This window comes from Octodon degus, unplaced genomic scaffold (assembly GCF_000260255.1).
Source record: "Octodon degus isolate 3935 unplaced genomic scaffold, OctDeg1.0 scaffold00285, whole genome shotgun sequence".
Taxonomy (NCBI): Eukaryota; Metazoa; Chordata; class Mammalia; order Rodentia; family Octodontidae; genus Octodon; species Octodon degus.
Genome location: NW_004524861.1, coordinates 596,337 through 615,618, shown reverse-complemented (window position 1 = coordinate 615,618; position 19,282 = coordinate 596,337). Strand labels below are relative to the sequence as shown.

The following is a 19,282-nucleotide window of genomic DNA, read 5'->3' as shown; positions in this document are numbered from 1 at the left end:
GACACAGACATGCACCATCCCATCAACAGGTACCTGTGGGTGGTCTTCGAGGTACAGCCGGGGCAGCAGCCTCACCATGATGCACACAATCCCGGGGTGCATGATCACAGCATCCCCTTCGTCCAACCTGCAGAGAGAAGACCACGGCATCAAGCAGGAGCCCTCTGGTCTCACCTCATCACAGCGTCCTTTGGATCTTTCTTTCTCAATGATTCATAACCCACATTCTATTCCCAGATGACCCTGACCTGACCCTTCTAAGCCCAATGTCCCCAGCCACATCATGAAGAAGACCATGCTTCCGCTTTCTCTGGAGGCAGAGAGCCAGGCCTCGGGGCTCAAATGCACAGGGCTCAGCAAAAGCCAAAGCCCTTCAGAAGGCACTTCCGGGTGTGAGAAGATCAGGAAATTCTCACACACTGTGCGCCCCTGAATGCCTTTACCTTGGTGAACCCACACTGGCTGGGTCCACCCATGGAATACATGGAAACACACTCTATATTTTCACCAATAGATGAATGGGGTATAAAGAAAATGAGGTGTTCACACACAATGGAGCACCACCCTGCCATAAAGAAAGATAAACTTGAGTCATTTGTAGAAAAATGGGTGCATCCTGAGACCATAACATTGAGTGAAATAAATTGGGCACTGAAGCTTAAATGTCATTCTTTCTCTTGTACAAGAAACTCAAAGTCTAAATAAATTAAAGAGCATATTAAAATCTAGATAATAGGAAACAAGGAGACAGAGCCTTTCCAAAGGGGAAGTAGACAGAGAGATGAAGGGAGGGAAAGGGCAGGCAAAGAAGGGGAGAAAGAATTCATCGGTGCTGTGCACATGGGCCAGCTCCCCTTGGTGAATGTGACTGCAAACAAATAACCAGGTGGGACTTGTGGCTCAGCTCTGAGGACCATGAGAACAACTGGGGGCAGAGAAGGAAACTGAACTTGAAGCACCATGGATCTGGCGATGGCTTTCCAGGCCTCTTTCTCCAGCACTCCCTGATGTGGCTCTCCAAAGAGCCTGGAACCTGAGCTCTGCACCATGTGCGGGTGGGGAAGGAAGCGCCAAGAGAGCCCGCTATTGCTCACCCAGGATCCTGGATGCAAAACTCGAGAAGTCTCTGGTTTCTCCATTCTCTCACCTCACATCTGGGTAATTCCCATAGAAGCAGCAGAAACAGGCAGCTACCAGGAAGGTTCCTGCTCCCTGGTGGGGAATCTGTGTGCCTCAGGCATAGGTCAGATCATCTTCCCTTACTCCTCCCTGTGCTGGTCCAGTGGAGACAGATACAGCACAGTGGAAGGTTAGAGAAATTAATATTCTCTGGTGTTTTAGGCAGAGAAGTAGAAAGGGGATACCAGGAAATCAAACAGTGTTGAGGAGAGGATGAAAAAAAGGAGGCTGGGAACAGCACTGCTACTAACTTTCGCCTCTGCTCAGTTCTAACTATGTTGAGCCTGCAGTAACAGGGGCAAGCATTTGCCCCAACAGATTACTGTACAAAGCAATTAGGGAGTAAACGGTATGATTGAAAAATGCAGTACATTTTTAATTTTAAAAATTTATCCCAGTAAAAGATTGATTGTTGTGATTCCCTTCGAAATACTTCTCTTCTGCTCAATACTACCCACTGTTTGCTTGCCACCAGAGCACCCCTAGAACTCCTTTCATGAGTGTCTTTAAGAAATGTGATTAAAATTACAGTGAAGGGCCAGCTTGATAGCTCAGCGGACTAAAGCACCTGCTTAGGCAGAGCACAGAGGCTGGGAGTTGGATCCCTGGCATGCCCTGCCGGCCCCACCTCTGGGGCATGCTGAGATGACGATTGAGACTGGGCGTGGTGGCATATGCCTGCAATCCCAGCACTTGGGAGGCTGAAAATAGGAGAGTCTCTTCAAGTCCGATCTATATAGTGAAACTCTGTACACCCTGTAGACCCTGTCCTAAATACAGAAAAAAAAGATTATAAAATTGCAGTGAATATTGCTTCCAACTCCCATCCAACAGAAAAGCAGGCTCCTAAAAGCATGCTGGGGTGTACTTGCCCACTGTATTCACCAGATCTGGCACAATGAGACTTCTGGTCCATCCCCAAAGTCAAAATGACTATGAAAGAGACACACTTTGAATCAGCTCAGGACACTGCAGCAGCCACGACGGCACAACCAAAGACACTCAGGAAAGAGAACTCCAGACTGGCTTCAGAAAGTAGCAAGGATGATGGGACAAATGTGTTCAAAGCAAGGAGTATTCTGGAAGGGATTCATGACACCAACTCTTCTACCATAAAAATTATTTTCTATTTAAGCACTTAGCATAGTTTTATCACAACTCATACGTCACATCATCCAACAAAGTCCTTGAAAATCATCCTGACAGTAGGCTGTAGTGAGTGAGAAGCTTAGCACCCAAACCAAGCAGGATCAATTGTCAGCTGAAACAACATCAATATTTTCCGAAGACACTGAGTCAGAGCTGATCAGAGAACACCAAAATGTCCACAGTGCAACCTAAAATTGCTCAACACAGAATGAACCAGAAAATGTCAGTATTTCACACAGAAAAGGATCAATGCTGAGGTGAGGCAGATGTTGGAATTTTCTGACAAAATCTTTAAAGAAGTTTTTATTAACCAAACCTCAAGAAGTAACAATGACCACTTCTAAAATGAAAGTAAAAAAAAAAAGTCATCAAGAAACAGAAGCAATAAGGAAAATCAACTGTAAAATTGAAGACTAAAGAATACAACAGCCGGCTAAAAAAACCTTCCTGAATCAGAACAATAAATGAATGAAATGAAAGAAAAATCCATAAACTTGAAGACAGAACAATAGACATTGCTCAAACTACAGAATAAGGTGGAAAAAAAATTTATAAATGAGGGGAGTCTCAAAGCCATTCATCACAATACTAACGCATCTAACTTCCAGTTACTGGAGTCACAAAAGAGAAAGGTGGCATTTCAAAGAAAAATATGACTGGTAAAGTTTTATACATTCTTTCATAAAATTCAATGAAACACATACCCTTACCAATGTAAGAAGCTTGGAAAAATTCAAACAAAATAAACAAAGACACCCATGCCATTATCACTGCAAAACTGGTAAGTCCAAATACTAGAGGAAATCTTGAAAGCAACCAGAGAAACATAACACATTTCAGACAGCGGAATAGTGGTTTGAATGATAATAGATTTTCTCATGAGAAAGCACAGTTAGAACAGGATTTTTAAATTGCTCTAAAGAAACACACAGAACTAATTCCACACTGTGTCAGTCAGTAACAGAATATCTGAGAAAGATAGCTGAGAGGAGGAAGGGTTTACTTTGGCTTCCAGGTTCAGAGGTTTCAGGCTATGGTACACCAGACCCTTTGCTTTTAGGTGAAGGGTAAGGCAGAATGTCATGGTGGAAGGCTGTGGTGGAGGAAACTGCTCACTTCACAGCAGCCAGGAAGCAGGAAGAAAGGGCAAAGGCCAAAAGGGAGCAAGGGTCTGGGAACAAGATGCGCCTTTCTAAGGCACACCCAGGGAGGTTACCCTCTCCAGCCGAGCCCCACCTCCTGCCAGTACACTGAGCCATGCACGACTCATCAGTGGACTAACTCACTGATGGAATTGAAGCCTCAATAGTCCAGTTACCTTTCACACCCTACATTTAGATGCTGCTGCACTGAGAAACAAGACTTCAAAACGTGAGTGTTTGGTAGACATGACATATGTAAATCATAACATATACCGGCAGTAATGAAAGCAAGATCAAACACATTCCCAGGAAAAGACAGAGTCTCTTGCTATCAAATTCATTCTAAAAATGGCATCTCCAAAAGTTCTTTAGCTCATAGGAAAATAATCATCAGAGGAAGCTTGGTTTTTTAGGAAAGAAAAAGGGTAACGGAGATGGTAAATATTTGGATAAATGTATATATAAATGATAGTTGAAGTAGAAGTGTACTAAAGGGCATGAAAGACAGCACAGCACACATGGGAGGGTCAGGACCCAGACAGAAAGGAGCGTCCGCTAATCCACTGGAAGAAGTAAATACTAACTCTACATGGCCCACAATTCAGAATGCAGATTGGGATCCCTATTGTAAACACTAAGAACACTAGACAAAGAAGCACAAATTCAGTAGACAAACTCAAACAGAAAACTACAATACACTCAGATGATCTACAAAACAGAAACAAGGGAAAAAAAGGGAGGACAAAAAAAAAACAATAAAAAGTAAAATTGAATTTAAAAAGATCAATAACTACACTGAAATATATATAATGGAAAAATAAAGACCAAGTTATACACCATCATCAAATATAATATGGATAGACTAAAAGCTTAGAAAATCTTACAGTGTGCTAACACACATCAAAGACGCTGTCATGAGTCTTATTAATTTCTGAGAAAGAGGTTTCAAAGTGAGAGAGATTAGTAGGAATAAGCCAGTTATACTGCACAATGATGAAAGGAGTGTAACCATCCAAAATGTGCAAAGATTTCACATGCTAATGAAAAAAATTCATAAAAACTGATATGGCTGAAAGGTCCGAAGGTCAAATCCCCAGTGAGAGTTAAAGACGTCAGAGCTCGTCTACTGTAATTGGTGGTAACGGCAAACAGAAAATCACCAGATACTGAACTGCACAGCTCCATCCACCAACCGAGGCGACTGACACTTGCAGAACATGCTACACAACAAGTGCAGAGTGTGCAGTCTTCTCAAGCGGTTTCCACAGGACATTCATCAGAAGAGCCTATCTATACCCTGCATCCCAAAACAAATGATGGAAGCTTTCAAATAAATAAAGTCATGCAAACTATATTCTCCCACCATTGAGAACGAAATTAAAAACAAGTAACAGATTTTAAAAGTCTTCAGCCTGGAAATTAATGTATTTCAAATGGGTGGATGAAAAATGAGGTTTCAAGAAAATTTTTTTAAAATACTTTGAGTTTAAGAACAAAGAATATACGTAGAAACATTTATGAGATGTTGCTAAAGCTATGCTTCCAAAGAATGTATGGAATTAAATGCTTTCATTACAAAAGAAACTGAATCAACTCAGAGCTTTAAACTTCACCCCTAAAATGTTGTTTTTAAGAGAGAAAATTAAATCCAAAGCAAGTGAAAGAAGTGTAATATATATGGCAAAAAACAGTAAAATTAAAAACTGAGAAAATAACTGAAGTGAAACTCAAAGGCCTTATGCTGAGCAAAGCCAGTCTCAAGAGGTCACACATTCTTTAAAAAGATTTTAAAAGTTGGAGAATCATTAGCTGAGCTAACAAAACAAAGGGGGAGACAACACAAATGATCAATATCAGGAATGACAGACGGAACACTGCTATGGGTGCCCCAGACATCGCAAGGACACTAAGAAAACACTGCAAATACCTTTGTGCACATAAATTTGACAACTTAGATGAAATGGAAGAACTCTTTCAAAGCCACAAACTACCAAAACTCAAGCAAGAAGAGATAAATAACCTGAATAATTTATAGCTGTTACAAAAACTGGATATGTAGTTAAAAACCTTCCCATAAAAACCTCCAGGCTAAATGTCTTCCCTAGTGAATTCTACCTTACATTTTAAAGAGAAAGAATCTCAGTTCTATAGAACTTCTTTCAAAAGTACAAGAGAAGGGAACACTAGGTAATTAATTTTATGAAGCCATAATTACCCTGATTTCAAAAGCAGAAGAAACAGTACAAAAGAAAATTACATTCCAATATCCCTTTTTCATTCATAGCAAAAAATCTTCAAACTCTTAGCAATCAAATCTAGCTATATATAAGATTTTTTCAAGCTATATATAAGATTAAAAGACTCTGCTGCCATGTTAGCTTATCTTACAGATGCAAGGCATGTTGAATATTCAAAATTCAGGCAATGTAATCTATCATAAATAAGAAAACCCATAAACAAGAAAAATCATGCAATTGTATCATTTAAAGTAGAGAAAGCATTTGACAGATGTAACATCTGTTCATGACAAAAGCTTTCAGTAAATTAGAAGTTGTTCATAAACTGATAGTAGATATCTATTTAAAAGCCCATATCTGATATCATATTTGAGTGCAAAAGACTAAAAATATTCTCCCTAAGATTGTCACGAAAATAGCCCACCTTCTCCATTTCAATTCAACATTAAACTGGAACATATAGAATGGAAAGAAGAGATAAAACTCACTGCTTACACACAATGTGACTGTCTGCAGAAAATCCCCCAAGAGTCTATTTCTTTAAACCCAACTCCTAAGCCTAATAATTAAATTTAGCAAGATCTCTAGACATATTTTGCATTTAGTTAAAAATGTAGTTCACCTGTAAAAAGTGATTACATTTCTATATGCTAGAAGTGAAAAATTAGGAAACAAAACTTTTAAATAACATTGGGAATTACGCTCAAACACAGATGACATTCTTGGAGTGTAAACCTAAGAAACATTTACAGTTCTGCTGAGCTAAATACTACAGAATTAGTGAAAGAAAACAAAGACCCAAATAAACAGGGAAACATGCTATATTCATGCATTAGGAGATTGGATAGAGTTCAATTGTCAGTTCTTTCCAATTGATCCACAGAATTGATGTAATTCCAGTAAAAATTCCAGCATGATCGTTTATGCCTATGAGAAAGCTGATCATTAACATCTCTATGCTCCTAGAATATCCAAAGCAAAGGTACTAAAATCACAAAGCAAATTTGTGAAGGAAGATGAACCTGGAGGGCTCATATTTGCCAATTTTATCATTTATTATGTAGCTACATGATCAAGAAGGCAGTACTGATAGAAGGATGAACCGAAATCTCAATGAACCAGAACAGAATTTTTTTTTAAATCCACACAGATAAAACCAACTGTTTCTCACAGAAGAACAAAAACAACTCAATAGAAAATAGTAGGATTTTCCATAAGGAGCAAGAGCTACATATCCATAGGTTAATAGAGTCTCAACCTTACCTAACCTTATACCTTGTATGAAGTGACTCAAAATAGATTACAGACCTGAAAAATGTATAAAGGGAGATATAATGATCTTGGGTGAGGAAAAGAGATCTTAGATATGACAGGAGGGTATGATGCACAGAATTAAAAAATGAATTGGATTTCATCAAAATAAAAAATTTTAAGGCCAGGGAGATGGCTCAGCAGCATAAGTGCCTGTCTGGCAAAGTGTAAGGTCCTGAGTTTAATCCCCAGTACCACAAAAAAAAATAAAAAATAAAAAAATAAGGATAAATAAATCTTTCAGGGGCCCTGTTTAGAGATGAAAAGATAAAATTCAGACTGGGGGAAATATTTGCACTCATGTACAGTGGGGAATAAAAGTGCTCAGTAGAGTAAGCGCCTGTCTGGCAAGCGCAGGGTCCTGAGTTCAATCCCCAGTACCGCAAAACAAAAACAAACAAACAAAAAAGTGCATGAACCACAAAATGCATCTAACACAGATGACCTCAAAGGGCTTGTGCTGAGAGAAGTCAGTCACAAAGGTCACCTGTATGCATGTCCCTATCTGAGTGCATGGCTTTCTGTGAAAGGCAAAATCAGGGAGCTAGGAAAGAGATTTACTATCTGGAGCAATGCTAGGTGGCCTGAGATAAGGGAACTGTCCTCTATCATAATTATAGAGAGACATAAGTTAGAACTGTGTGGAAAAAAAAGAAAGACTTTTGCGTACGTAAGTAGAAATGCATAGCTAATCCCAAGCTACAAGCATCTGATTATCAAACACCCCTCCACATACCACTCCACGTGGGCTGGTTCTTGACACCATAAAGGTGTTTCCCACCCAAGTTAATTTATTTGAGTCAAGTAAACAAATATGCAACTGACACTTACTCTTCTCCAGGCATCATTCAGATATCTTGAGTACAACCATACACCAAACAAACTAAAGCCTATGACTAGAGAGTGAGGGAACAGGTGTCGATTACAAACATGAAATAATAAATTATAAACAATGATTATAATTACACAATAGATCCTTTATATAATATAGTGCTGAACAATTAAGCTTTAAAATGACAACTTCTGTTGAGAAAACAATTAGATCAGAGACAGGAGAATCAAGAGTGCTTGGAAAGGAAAAAAGGAAGGGATGAGCTGTTTTAATTTGAGGGTCAGGGCTGGCCACTTGGAGAAGGTGGCATTTGGACAAGATTTGAAGAGGGGTGCACATGCACAGAAAGAAAGCACTTTGAGCAAAGGAAGCAGGTTTTGCAAAGGGTGCGCAGGAGAAGTGTGTCTGGTGTACTCTGGGCACAGCAGGAAGGCTACACTATGACTGTGATACCAAAGCCACACAACAGTAACAGAAAACAAAGCTACAGACTAATATCTCTTATGAATAGATACTCAAAATCCAATATGTATTGTTAGAAAACTAAATCAGTAGTACATGGAAGATCTCATACATCATGGCGTGTTTTTGCAAGCAATGCAAGTGGCCCAACATAAAAACCAATAAAATACACCGCATAAACAGACATGGGGAAAACAACATATGACCACCTCAACTGTGGCATAAAGAGCATCTGACAAAATCAACACTGTTTCATGATAAAAGCTCTAGGAGTACATAGTAACTTCCTCACTATTTGGTGAGAATATTTATAAAAAGCCCACAAATAGTATCAAATTAGATGATGAAGCTGATCCTCAAGTTCATATGGAAATGCAAGAAACCCTAAGGGGTTAAAATAATATTTATAAAGAAGAACAAATCCAGAATGCTCTCACTTCCCCAAGTGCAAAATTCACTACAAAAATGCAGTCATCAAAACAGTACAATACTGACATGAGGAAACACAGAGATCAAGAGAACAGAACTCGGAACCTAGAAATAAACTCATGCATCTATGGCCACCTGATTTTTGACAAAGATCTTAACACTATTCTTGAATGAATTATTTAATGAGAAATGCTTGAGCAACTGAACAGCCACATGCAAAAGCCTGAAATTAAACCCCTTCCACACACTTCATACAAAAATTAACTCAAAATAAGCCAAAGACTTCAACAAGAAATTGAGACCATAAAACTTAAGGAAAAGACAGAGGTAACTCTTCATGACCTTGGATTTGGCAGTAAAGTCTTATATATGATATCAAAATCACAAGAAACAAAAGAAAAACATAGATAAAAGAAATATTACCTAAATTAAAATCTCTTATGCATCAAAATGCATTACTAAGAACAGTGAAGACCTATAGGATATTTGCAAATCGTGTATCTGAAAAGGCCTAGTAATAATACATAAAGCACTCTTAAAACTCAATGAGGAAAACAATTTTTGGTTGTTTTCAATTAAGAATGGGCACAGGACATAAATAGACATTTCTCCAATGATATGGAGATGTCCCATAAGTACATAGAAAGACAGTCAATATCATTAGGCATTAAGGAAATCAATGTCAAAATCGTATTGAGACAATGCTGCACACTGACTAAAATGTTCAGAGAACAGAGCAGGGCCAGAGGGCTAAAGGGCTGCTCTGCCTAGACCTCAGCCCCAGCTTTACCCTTCACTCACAGTCCCTCAAGTAGCTGAAGTTTCACTTCCTGTCTCTAACATTAGGGTAGGTCAAGGGCTGTATGTCTCTTTTAATAGGGAACAACATTGTGACATGACTCATAAATTTAACAATCACTGCAAAAATAGGATAAATGTGACTCAAAAATCATTTATAAAATGCCAAGGCTGATGTAATCTGTAGGACCAGAGCCCAAATTTTAAACTGCAGGGTCTTATGCCTATTCATTTAGGATCAATGTCATTACTGTAGAAATATCAGGGAAAAGCATGAAGAACACACACACACACACACACACACACACACACACCCCAACATACAACACAGACACATGCACACACAAAAATACACAACTCAGGTTTTGGAAATAGACCTGAGTTCAAATTCTGGCTCTGATACTTACTGCTTATATTATCTTTGGCTACATTACTCTTTCTTAGCTTGGTTTCCCTATCACTAACGTTCCAGGATTTGGGAGAAAATGAAATAAAAATAAGCATTTTAGCTTCCTTACCTTCATTACCTGATCCATTTTCTAACTGTTTTGCCCAGACTCTGAAAGCTAGCAGATGCTGGGTAAGATTCCACCCCAAGGTCCCAAGTCAGCCTGCCTGGTGTCCCAAGGTCCCAAGTCAGCCTGCCTGGTGTCCCGTTGACCAGAGCAAAGGCTCTCTGGGCAGCTCTCTGGAGAAGAGAGATCAAGAAAGCCCATAGAGAAAGAATTCACTTCAAAATAGAGCCAAGAGTGCAGGCTTTGGGAATCTGCACAGCCTGGCTGCAAAGGGCAGCCACAGACCCCTAGGTAAGAAGAGTGGGGGGGGTGATCATGGAGACACTGGGAGGAAAAAGCTGTGAGGCAAGGTTCACAATCTTAAGTTACACAGCACACAAGGTACCTCCCATGATACCACAGACCATAGAGTCAAACTCTCCAAAAACACAAGAAAAAATAATTACAGCTCATGTATTTGAGGAAATAAAACAAAGAGACAAATGTGAACAAGGAAAAGATTTATGAAACCATCCAGTTGATATGAAAAAGAACCAAATCAGTACATCAAGATAGATAAAAATGCATCAATTAATGTTAAGAAACAAAACCTAAGTGAATGGATGGAGCATCACCTTAGATATGGCTAACAGGCGACACAACAATCTGGAAGACAGGGCAAAAGAAATCATGCAAGACAGTGCACAGAGACACAGCAAGGTGGAAAGGTCAGAACAGAGGTCAAGCACGCAGAGAAATGAGTAAAACCTAAGAATATATCTAGGTTTCTCGGTTCTAAGTTTATAATAGAAAGAAGGAAGGAAGAAGAAAAGGAAGGAAGGTTGGAAGGAAGGAAGGAAAGAAGGAAAGAAAGATGAGTGAAAGGAAGAGAAGAGAAAGGAAGAGAAGAGAAAGTGAGAGAAAGGAGAAAAAGGAGAGAGAAGAAAGAAACAGACAGAAAGAAAGAAATCCTGAAGATTATTGGGCAAAAAAACAAAGTTAAATTCTAAATCAAGATACATGATAGTAAAATAAGAATGGTAAAAAATTTTAAATAGCCAAAGAAAAAATGTCATATTACCTCCCACAAATTTCTTAACAGCAAACAATGGAAGCCAACAGCTAGAACTTTTATGTACTATAAGAAAATAATGTCAATAACAATGCACCCAGGAAAACCATTTCCAACAATTACATAATAAATAAATATGATTGATTGATTGATTGATTGATTGATTGATTTCGGTATTTTAGGACAGGGTCTACAGGGTCTCACTATGTAGATAGGACTTGTAGTGATCCTCCTGTTTTCAGCTCCCGTATGCTGGGATTATAGGTGCACGCCACCACACCCAGTCTCAGTTGCCATCTCAGCACACCCCAGGGCAGATGATCAAACGCCTGGCCCCTGTGTTTGCCAAAGCAGGCACTTTAATCTGCTGAGCTATTTGGCTGGCCCAATAAATATGTTTTAAACTAATAAAAACTAAGAAAGCTATTATAGGTAAAGTTCCATGAAAGAAAAATCTAATGATGTACTACAGGTAAATAGGAAACAACCCCAGAGAGAATAGATACAAAACAGAGTGGGAAGGCAGATCTTAAAAGTACAAAGGTAAATGTCAATAAATAATAGAACCAAATCATACATTTGAAAAAGGTGAGGATATTTAAAAATTCTAAGGTGTTTTTTATATTGATTAGAGGGAGGATAAAGAATAAAGTCTAACTTTAAATGTCATGAGGGCCACTAAAAGACTAATTGTAGATAGTGAAAGTTGCATTTAAGTAAAAAATAAATAAATAACAATCAAATAATTCAAAAGAAGACAAGAAAAATGGAACAAATACAAAACAGCAATGATAACAAAGTAGCAATCATTTCTAATATATTAATGATTAAAAGGTGAAGAAATCAAATCCTTGTAAAGTGGTCAAAAACTATCATACTAAATTTTTAAAAACAAGTGAAAAGACTAGCCTGTTGTTTAGAAGAGAAATATCTAAAATAAAAACATAACAAGTTTCTTAAAAATAAAAACAATTTCCAGATAAACATTAAGCAAAAGAAAGGTAATAAAATCCTATTATATTGTTAAATAAAATCAATATTGAGGAAAATTATGAGATCTAGAGATTTTAAAAATTACAATATAATGGCAAACCTTTTGAATCTACAAAATGACATTAAAAACTCTAAGTATATATAATTCTTGCAGCTCCAAACATACGTATGGAACAATAGAAATTGATGCATCTGCTATTACAGTAATTTTCAATATCTCTTTCTCATAACAGGTACCAAAGCAAATTTGAAGTTTTAATGATATATGAAATTTAGACAAAACAATTGACAAATTTGATCCAAGGGACATAACTAGAGCACTGAATCTAACAATTGGACGGTGTTTGTTCTTCTCATGCATAGGTAGAATATTGATGAAAATTACCCATATCAAGGGCCAGGAAGCTAATTCAACCAACTGTAAGGGAAGGGGACCCCACACTGTACATCTTCTCCCCAAGGCACAGCTAGAAGAATCAATGCCCAGGAGCTAGCTGGAGTCACTCTGGAACACTGGACATTCCACACAACTCCAATGAAACTCAAGCGTCAACAGCAAATCATTAAAGAAAGTAGAACAATACCAAGTACTGTGTCATATTAAATATAGAACTTGAGAGATAAGACAAAATTTGTATTTTGAAAGAAACACTGAAAATTAGTCTCCTAGTTACATAAATTAAGAAAAAAGATACCAGCATAAGCAAAAATTAGGATGAAATAATAAGAAAAAAAATGACAAAATGGAAAATTTCAGAGGAAAAATAGGAAATGCAAAAATTGGTTCAAAGGACACATTAAAAAATCAACCTCAACAAAAATGTTGAAAGAAGAGCAAGTGAAAGCACACATGAATGCATCGGTGAGAGACGAGAGTAACACACCAGAGACACACATGAAGAAGATGCAGGGTGCGTCGGCACCACCCTGCAATCCCAGCTAGTAGGTGGCTGAGACAGGAGGATCTCTTAAGCCCAACAGTTCTAGACCAGCCTGTGCAAGATAGCCAGGCTCCATCTCAAAAGATAAATAAAAGAAGATGTCACAAGCAAGCTTCTGCCAATAAGTTGAAAGCTGGATGAAGCAAGAAAATGAGCTTGAAAAAAATATCTTTGCAAGTCAATTCAAGAATAAATAGAATTTATCTTCAAAAGGATAAATCTTGTAAGAAAACAGCAGGCTTACAGGTTTTACTGGCAAGTTCTAGCACAAAGCCAGGCATAGGAATAAATAATGTTGCAGACTCTTCCCGAGAGCACAACACTGTCCAACTCACATTACCAAGATAGCATATTATTATTATTATTTTTTACAAGAGCTGGACAATCTTTAACTCCCCTCTACACTAACCATCCCATGGATGACCAAGGGAGATCAGACCTTCCAGCCCCGGATGATGCAAAACTCTGGAGATTCCTTGTGGAACAGCATTTTTCCATCTCTTGTGTTTCTCCCTACTGTGTAGGAAGCAAGGCTGGCTGCGTTATTCTATTACCATTATGTATCACCCATTTGCAACATGGCACTGTACAGATAAGTAAAAAGTATGTTATCTAGTTCCCTTTCCCCAGGAGGTTGAGGCTCAGGTATAGGGGTAATTCTCCTGTACAGTCTTTATTCGGCTGACTCAGTGACTTCAACAGGCTTAATCATGTGGTGAGGCTTGTTGCCAGCTGCAGAATGCTCCCACATCTGCAGATAGAGCCACTCTAGTTCCATTGTATATTGTTTGGTGTTGAACAGAAGGCTAGATATTCTCTGCTTCCAGACTTTGCCACGTGTTTTCTTTAGGTATGCTAAATCAGTTCCCAGTCTCACAGCTATGTCTTCATATTCTTGTCTATTTTTTGCAATAAGCTCAAGACAACCTAAGCAAGTGAGCTGAGAAGCTGCAACTCGAGATGCAAGGGTCTCTCCTGGCATAGTCACCACTGGTGTTCCCACCCAGAGGACATCCATCCCTGTAGGGTGCCCATTACAGAGTGGAGTATCCAGGCAGACATCAGCCCAGCTAGCATAAATTGGACAAAAAAAAAAAAAAATAGCTGAGAAAATAATACAGACAGGTCAAACTCTCCCATGAACAGAGCTTCACAACTCCTTATTAAAAATGAGCAAGTCAAATTTAGCAAAAAATATATCATCAAGTTGGTTTGAGCAGGAATGCAAGATCAGAAAACTACTTAATTTATCAGATTACCCACTGAAATAACAACAAAAACTTGTCATCATCCCAGTGTGTAGAGATAAACGCCCATCCTGCTTCATCTCTTTGGATAAAAATGCACAGAAGGGTCATGTGTTGCATATGAATCGCAGTCTGACTCTGCTGTCTTGGAGCAATGAAGGAAGCACACTGGTGGTGGCTGTTGTGTTCATTCGTGCTCCTCCCACCACGAAAGGGGCAGGGGAGGGTGGGGATGGCCCTTCACGGCTGCTCTAGTGGGACTGATTCTATTTTACACACCATCAGTAGAAAGCTTTCTGTGACAGTCTGAGCCCCATGAGGGCTGGCTTGTGCCAGGAGGAGGAGCAATTATCTTATTAGGAGAATAGAAGCAACTGGAAAGGACAGTGAGAGCCCTGAGTTAGGATGGGCTCTGGGCTTTGTGTCCCACAAGCTGAAGGATGTCACCCAGCCCTGGAAGTGCTGTGGGGAACAGACGAGACCTCAGAAGGTTCAGGAGTAAAGTGCTGCTCCTGTTCTCAGGCTTCCCAGAAGCCTCACTGGTTCTTACGCCATCTTATAGCCCCTTCCAAGCCTCTACTGACTTGGACTGAATATTCTGCTGGCTTCCAGCAGAGACCAGCTTAGGGTCAAAGCTTAGTTGACTTAAAAGAAGTCGCATGGCATTTCTGTGCACCTAATCCATAGCTTCACCTTCCCACTGCTGCAAGGGAAGGTGAGTTGGGTAAGAAAATGAGACACCTGGGGGCTTCCAGGCAGATGAAGGCAGAGAAGTCCTACCTCTCCTCTGGGTCTGGCCACTGCTTGAAGCTGCTCTGGAGGCCACCAGCAGCTTCTTTTTCCTGGGTGTCTGTAGCAAGGGGTTGCCTCAGGTCTCTTCGCAGGTGGAGGATGCCACTGGCCATGCTGTCCAGGAAGCTGAGGACTTGCAAGCAGCTCCGTGCCCTGGCTGGGAGTGGACGATCGGGGGAAAAGGCGGCATTCAGCAGCTCTGCAAATGGCCTGACCTTTGTTTCAGGCCAGGAATGCTGAGGGACACCTTCTTCCTCTGGGGTCCCAAAACAGCCCAGTGAGCACAGGTCTTCAGCCAGCTTCTCAAAGAGCCCATGCTTCCGGAAGAAGTCACAGTTGACAGGGTCCAGGTGCAGCGCAGCAGACAGGGCACAGAGGGTGTGTAGCAGCAGCTCCAGGGTCTGGCTGTGGGGCACAGCACCCCAGGCCTGCAGCGGTGGTGTGCAGAGAGAGCCTTCCAGGTCAGACAGCAGTGACAGCAGCCCAGTGAAGCCACTGGAGACTCGAAAAGCAGCTCGGCCCTTGGGGGTCTCGAGGATCCGTAGCAGAGACTGAAAGAGCAAGCAGATGAAATACATGCACAGCACAAGTCAAATCATAGCTCAGCTCATACAGCACCCCTGCAGAGGCATCTGTGCGCTCTGCCCCGCTGGACACCTCTGGAAGCGGCAGGACCTAGAGGATGGCAGACTCTCTAGCCTCATGCTACCAGTGTTGCCCCCTATAATTGCTTTCCATACCTGTGTTGCCCCCTACAATTGCTTTCCATACCTGCCTTGTGGCAAAGGGCTGCCCCCTGAGGCCTGAACTTACCAATAGAGTTCACCCGACCACCCAGCAGCCTAACTTCAGTGCTTCTCCCTCCAGGAGGCTTCCTCTGGTCCTAGCTCACACTCAGCATGCAGCCAGGGTCAACCAGTGCCATCCTCCTTCTAACATTAAGCCTTTACTGAGCACCACAGTGAGACCGTCACTGGTACTGGTGCATGGTCTATGCCAGGCACTTGATACAGTCTCATTCTGTAACAATTGCACTCCCAAAAGTAAAGAATGTCTGGATAATTTCAGATAAATATTGAAGGTCTGGAGTTTGGATATTCATCTGTTGGTTGATCCCATAAGTTACCAGGGACCCCACCTAAGTCCAGACATTAGAGGCACGTTCTCTGGACAGCGGACAGCACTGTGGCTGCGTTAGTGGGCTCTGCAGAGAGGCTTGATTTGCTTTGTCTTTTTGGATATTTAATGCTCTAGTGAGAGAAAGAAGAGGACACAGTCTGACCATTAACCCCAGGGTGCTTGAGACAGGTTCAAAGGGAAAAAATAAGACAGACACTCCCAGTTTGGGGAATGGTTGAACTTGTAACTTAAACATATTATTTGAAATGACAGTCTATGGCAGGACATGTGGAAGTTAACAGACAATGAGAAAAACTGGTGATCTAGGGAGCAGAATTGATTTTAAAACTCAGAAAATCAAATGGAACTTCAGTAAAGCTACAGGTAACTAACATGATGCCATGTAATTTAGGAGAAAAAGACAATTTTCCAGGTCCATTTCTACAATACCAGTACCCTAATCTAACCTGAGTGTCTATCTTCAATACCAGTACCTTAATCTAACCTGAGCGTCTATCTTCAACGATAATGTGTGTCCCAATGTTTGAAGTGTGTTTTCTAGCATAATATTCTATTACAAAGACCCCAAGGGTCATGGTAGGTCATCCGTCCCGTGTTTGGACTCAGAGAACACAAATGGCCCTGGGCTGCACTGATCATCATGTGGGAATGAGGGTGCATCCAGAGACAAGGAGGAATGGTGGCCAGCAACCGTTGACAGTTCTCCCACTGTCCCACCTATGACATTTTGAAAACTTGAAAACAAAATGAAGATCACTGCAACCAGGAGAATCTATGAAAGGTCAAAGTCCACGCTCATACTGAAAATGGAGAAGCAATATGAAGTGAGGGAGGAGCACGCCATACCAATATGGATTGATTGATTCTTTCCTGGTTAGAGAAATGGCTGACTTAGTACAGTGGTCAGATCAATGAGACTCCTCCACAGCTCAGTGTGGGAAATGGAGCATCACTTTGCTTTTTGAAAAAGCAGCATCAGGGGCTGGGGAGATAGCGCAGGAGAATAAGTGCTTGCCTGGCAAGTATGGGGTCCTGAGTTCAATCTCCAGTACCAAAAAATAAAAAAAAAGAAAAAGAAAAAGAAAGAAAGAAAAAGAAAAAGCAGCATCAGATCCACCACTGTAAAGGGTCAAATCAAAGCCACAGGGTAGACTTCAGCAAAATGGACCTTCAAACTGCTGGAGAAGATGGTGGCAAAAACAAAATATTAGGGCTGGTCAGATAGCTCAACAGATTAAAGCACCTGCTTAGTCAGATGCAAGATCTGGGGTTTGATCCCAGTGTGCTATGCCAGCCCTGCCCCCAGGGCATGCTGAGACAGCAGTTGAGACTGGGCATGGTAGTGCATACCTGTAATCCCAGCACCTGGGAGGCTGAAAACAGGAGAATCACTATGAGTCCAATCTGTGTAGTGAGACCCTGTAGACCCTGTACTAAATACATAAAAGAAAAAGAAATATTAAGGATTCAGCAGTGAGGGGCCAGGGAGATGGTTCAGTAGATTAAGTGTTTGCCTGGCAAGTGCAAGGGCCTGAGTTCAATCCCTGGTTCCCGCACCCCCCCCCAAAAAAAAAAGGACTCAGCAGCAATGTTGCTTTCTCCTTGGAGGTGAGGCTGTGGACTCAGCTTAAAGCCAAGGAGAGACTGGTATTTGTAGACATGTCTTAGAGATAAGCAGGTATGCAGAAAGCAAAATTCTTGCAGAAGACTGAGGAGCTGTATATGCACGCACAGAATGGCCATCTGTCCTCACCCCTACCCTGGGATCTCAAGGCCAACACTGGCCAAGACAGACACCACATCTGCACCTTCCCTGCAAGAGCAACTCACTCCCTACAGAAAGTGTTTTCTTTCAACTGAGCAGAAGCTCACTCTAACTTTGCAATGCGCAGTGCTTTTAGCCACTTCCTTCCGATGGTCATCTACAGCCGGCTGCACACTGGCAAGCGGTGTGCTCATGTCTCACTGTCTGAGCCTGGCCGTGTACCTGGTCACACGACAAGAGCCATGAAAAGTCAGTCAATAACAGAGACACTGGGAAATCTCAGGCTCTGTGATGTTAAACAGGCAGCACTTATGTGAAGGCTTTCTGGGGCTCTTAACACCACTAAAAGGTTGGTTTCAGGCAAATGGAATGATGGACACTTGCAGGTTTCCCACATGACACATGACAAAGCAAATAGCAGAATAGGGAGAACAACTGAAAATGAGCTAATCAAATTATGGCAGCTGTCTGTGTGCCAGATGACCATGGAAACCCCCCCCCATCCTTCAGGCATCCAACTCTGGCCCAGATATTGCTTAGAAAGACTCCATGCTTCAGAGTGTTGGGAGAAGACGTTTTAATAGAGGAGCAACCCAGGAATAGGCTTCCTGGTGGTCTGCATCTCTGGAGGGACTGTCACCTGTGATGCCTAGATGGTGGCTTTCTTCTCAGGGTACGAGCAGGGAAGGGAAGAGAGAGAGATGGCTATCCTTAATTGTTGCTTTGTTTGATTTATTAAATTCAGAGTCATTATCTAAAATGAGGCTAATCTCATTAGAACGTAGACTGCTCTATTATTTCTTGGGATGGGGTTAATTTCATATTTGCAGAGTCATAAAGTAAAGAGTCCAAAATCCAATTACAAAGGCTTAATTTCATAGCAACTAAAGAGAAACATTTCTATCATCAAGGAAAATAAATACTCCACTACTTGGGGAAGCGATTTGTCAGGAACCGGGAGCCTAGGAAGAGGGTCTGCATTACTGTCGCTCAACTTTGCATGGCAATGCATCACCGAGGGCTTCAAGGCTGTGGAAGGGAGTAAATTCAATCAGCCGAAGTCAAAGTAATCAGGCTCGGGTTGACACATTTCAGGAAAGGTCAGCGTTAAGCACATTTTCCCATCCCTAACTCAGTTACTGTGTCATCGTCTCTGAGTTAGTATTCCTCCGGCTTGAATCTCTAGGATGGATGTGGGCTGCAAAACGCTAACTATGTTAGGGCTAACAGGATTTATTTCACATTCTATTATTTGTTATTCCTCATAATTTTCCATGTGTCATGCTGGAAGACCGGTGA

General features: G+C 40.9%; 1 protein-coding gene across 3 annotated transcripts in view; it reads right to left on the bottom strand.

The window, feature by feature from the left end:
- Positions 1 to 19,282, bottom strand: part of Wdfy4 (WDFY family member 4) — a 240,968-nt gene that overhangs the window by 178,220 nt on the left and 43,466 nt on the right. For all 3 annotated transcript variants that reach the window (XM_004646962.2, XM_023707249.1, XM_023707250.1), the window contains exons 12-13: positions 15,067 to 15,629; positions 34 to 127 (exon numbers count right to left, since the gene is read on the bottom strand). In XM_004646962.2, coding sequence (XP_004647019.1) covers positions 34 to 127; positions 15,067 to 15,629 — 657 coding nt within the window. The remainder of the gene's footprint in view (positions 1 to 33; positions 128 to 15,066; positions 15,630 to 19,282) is intronic.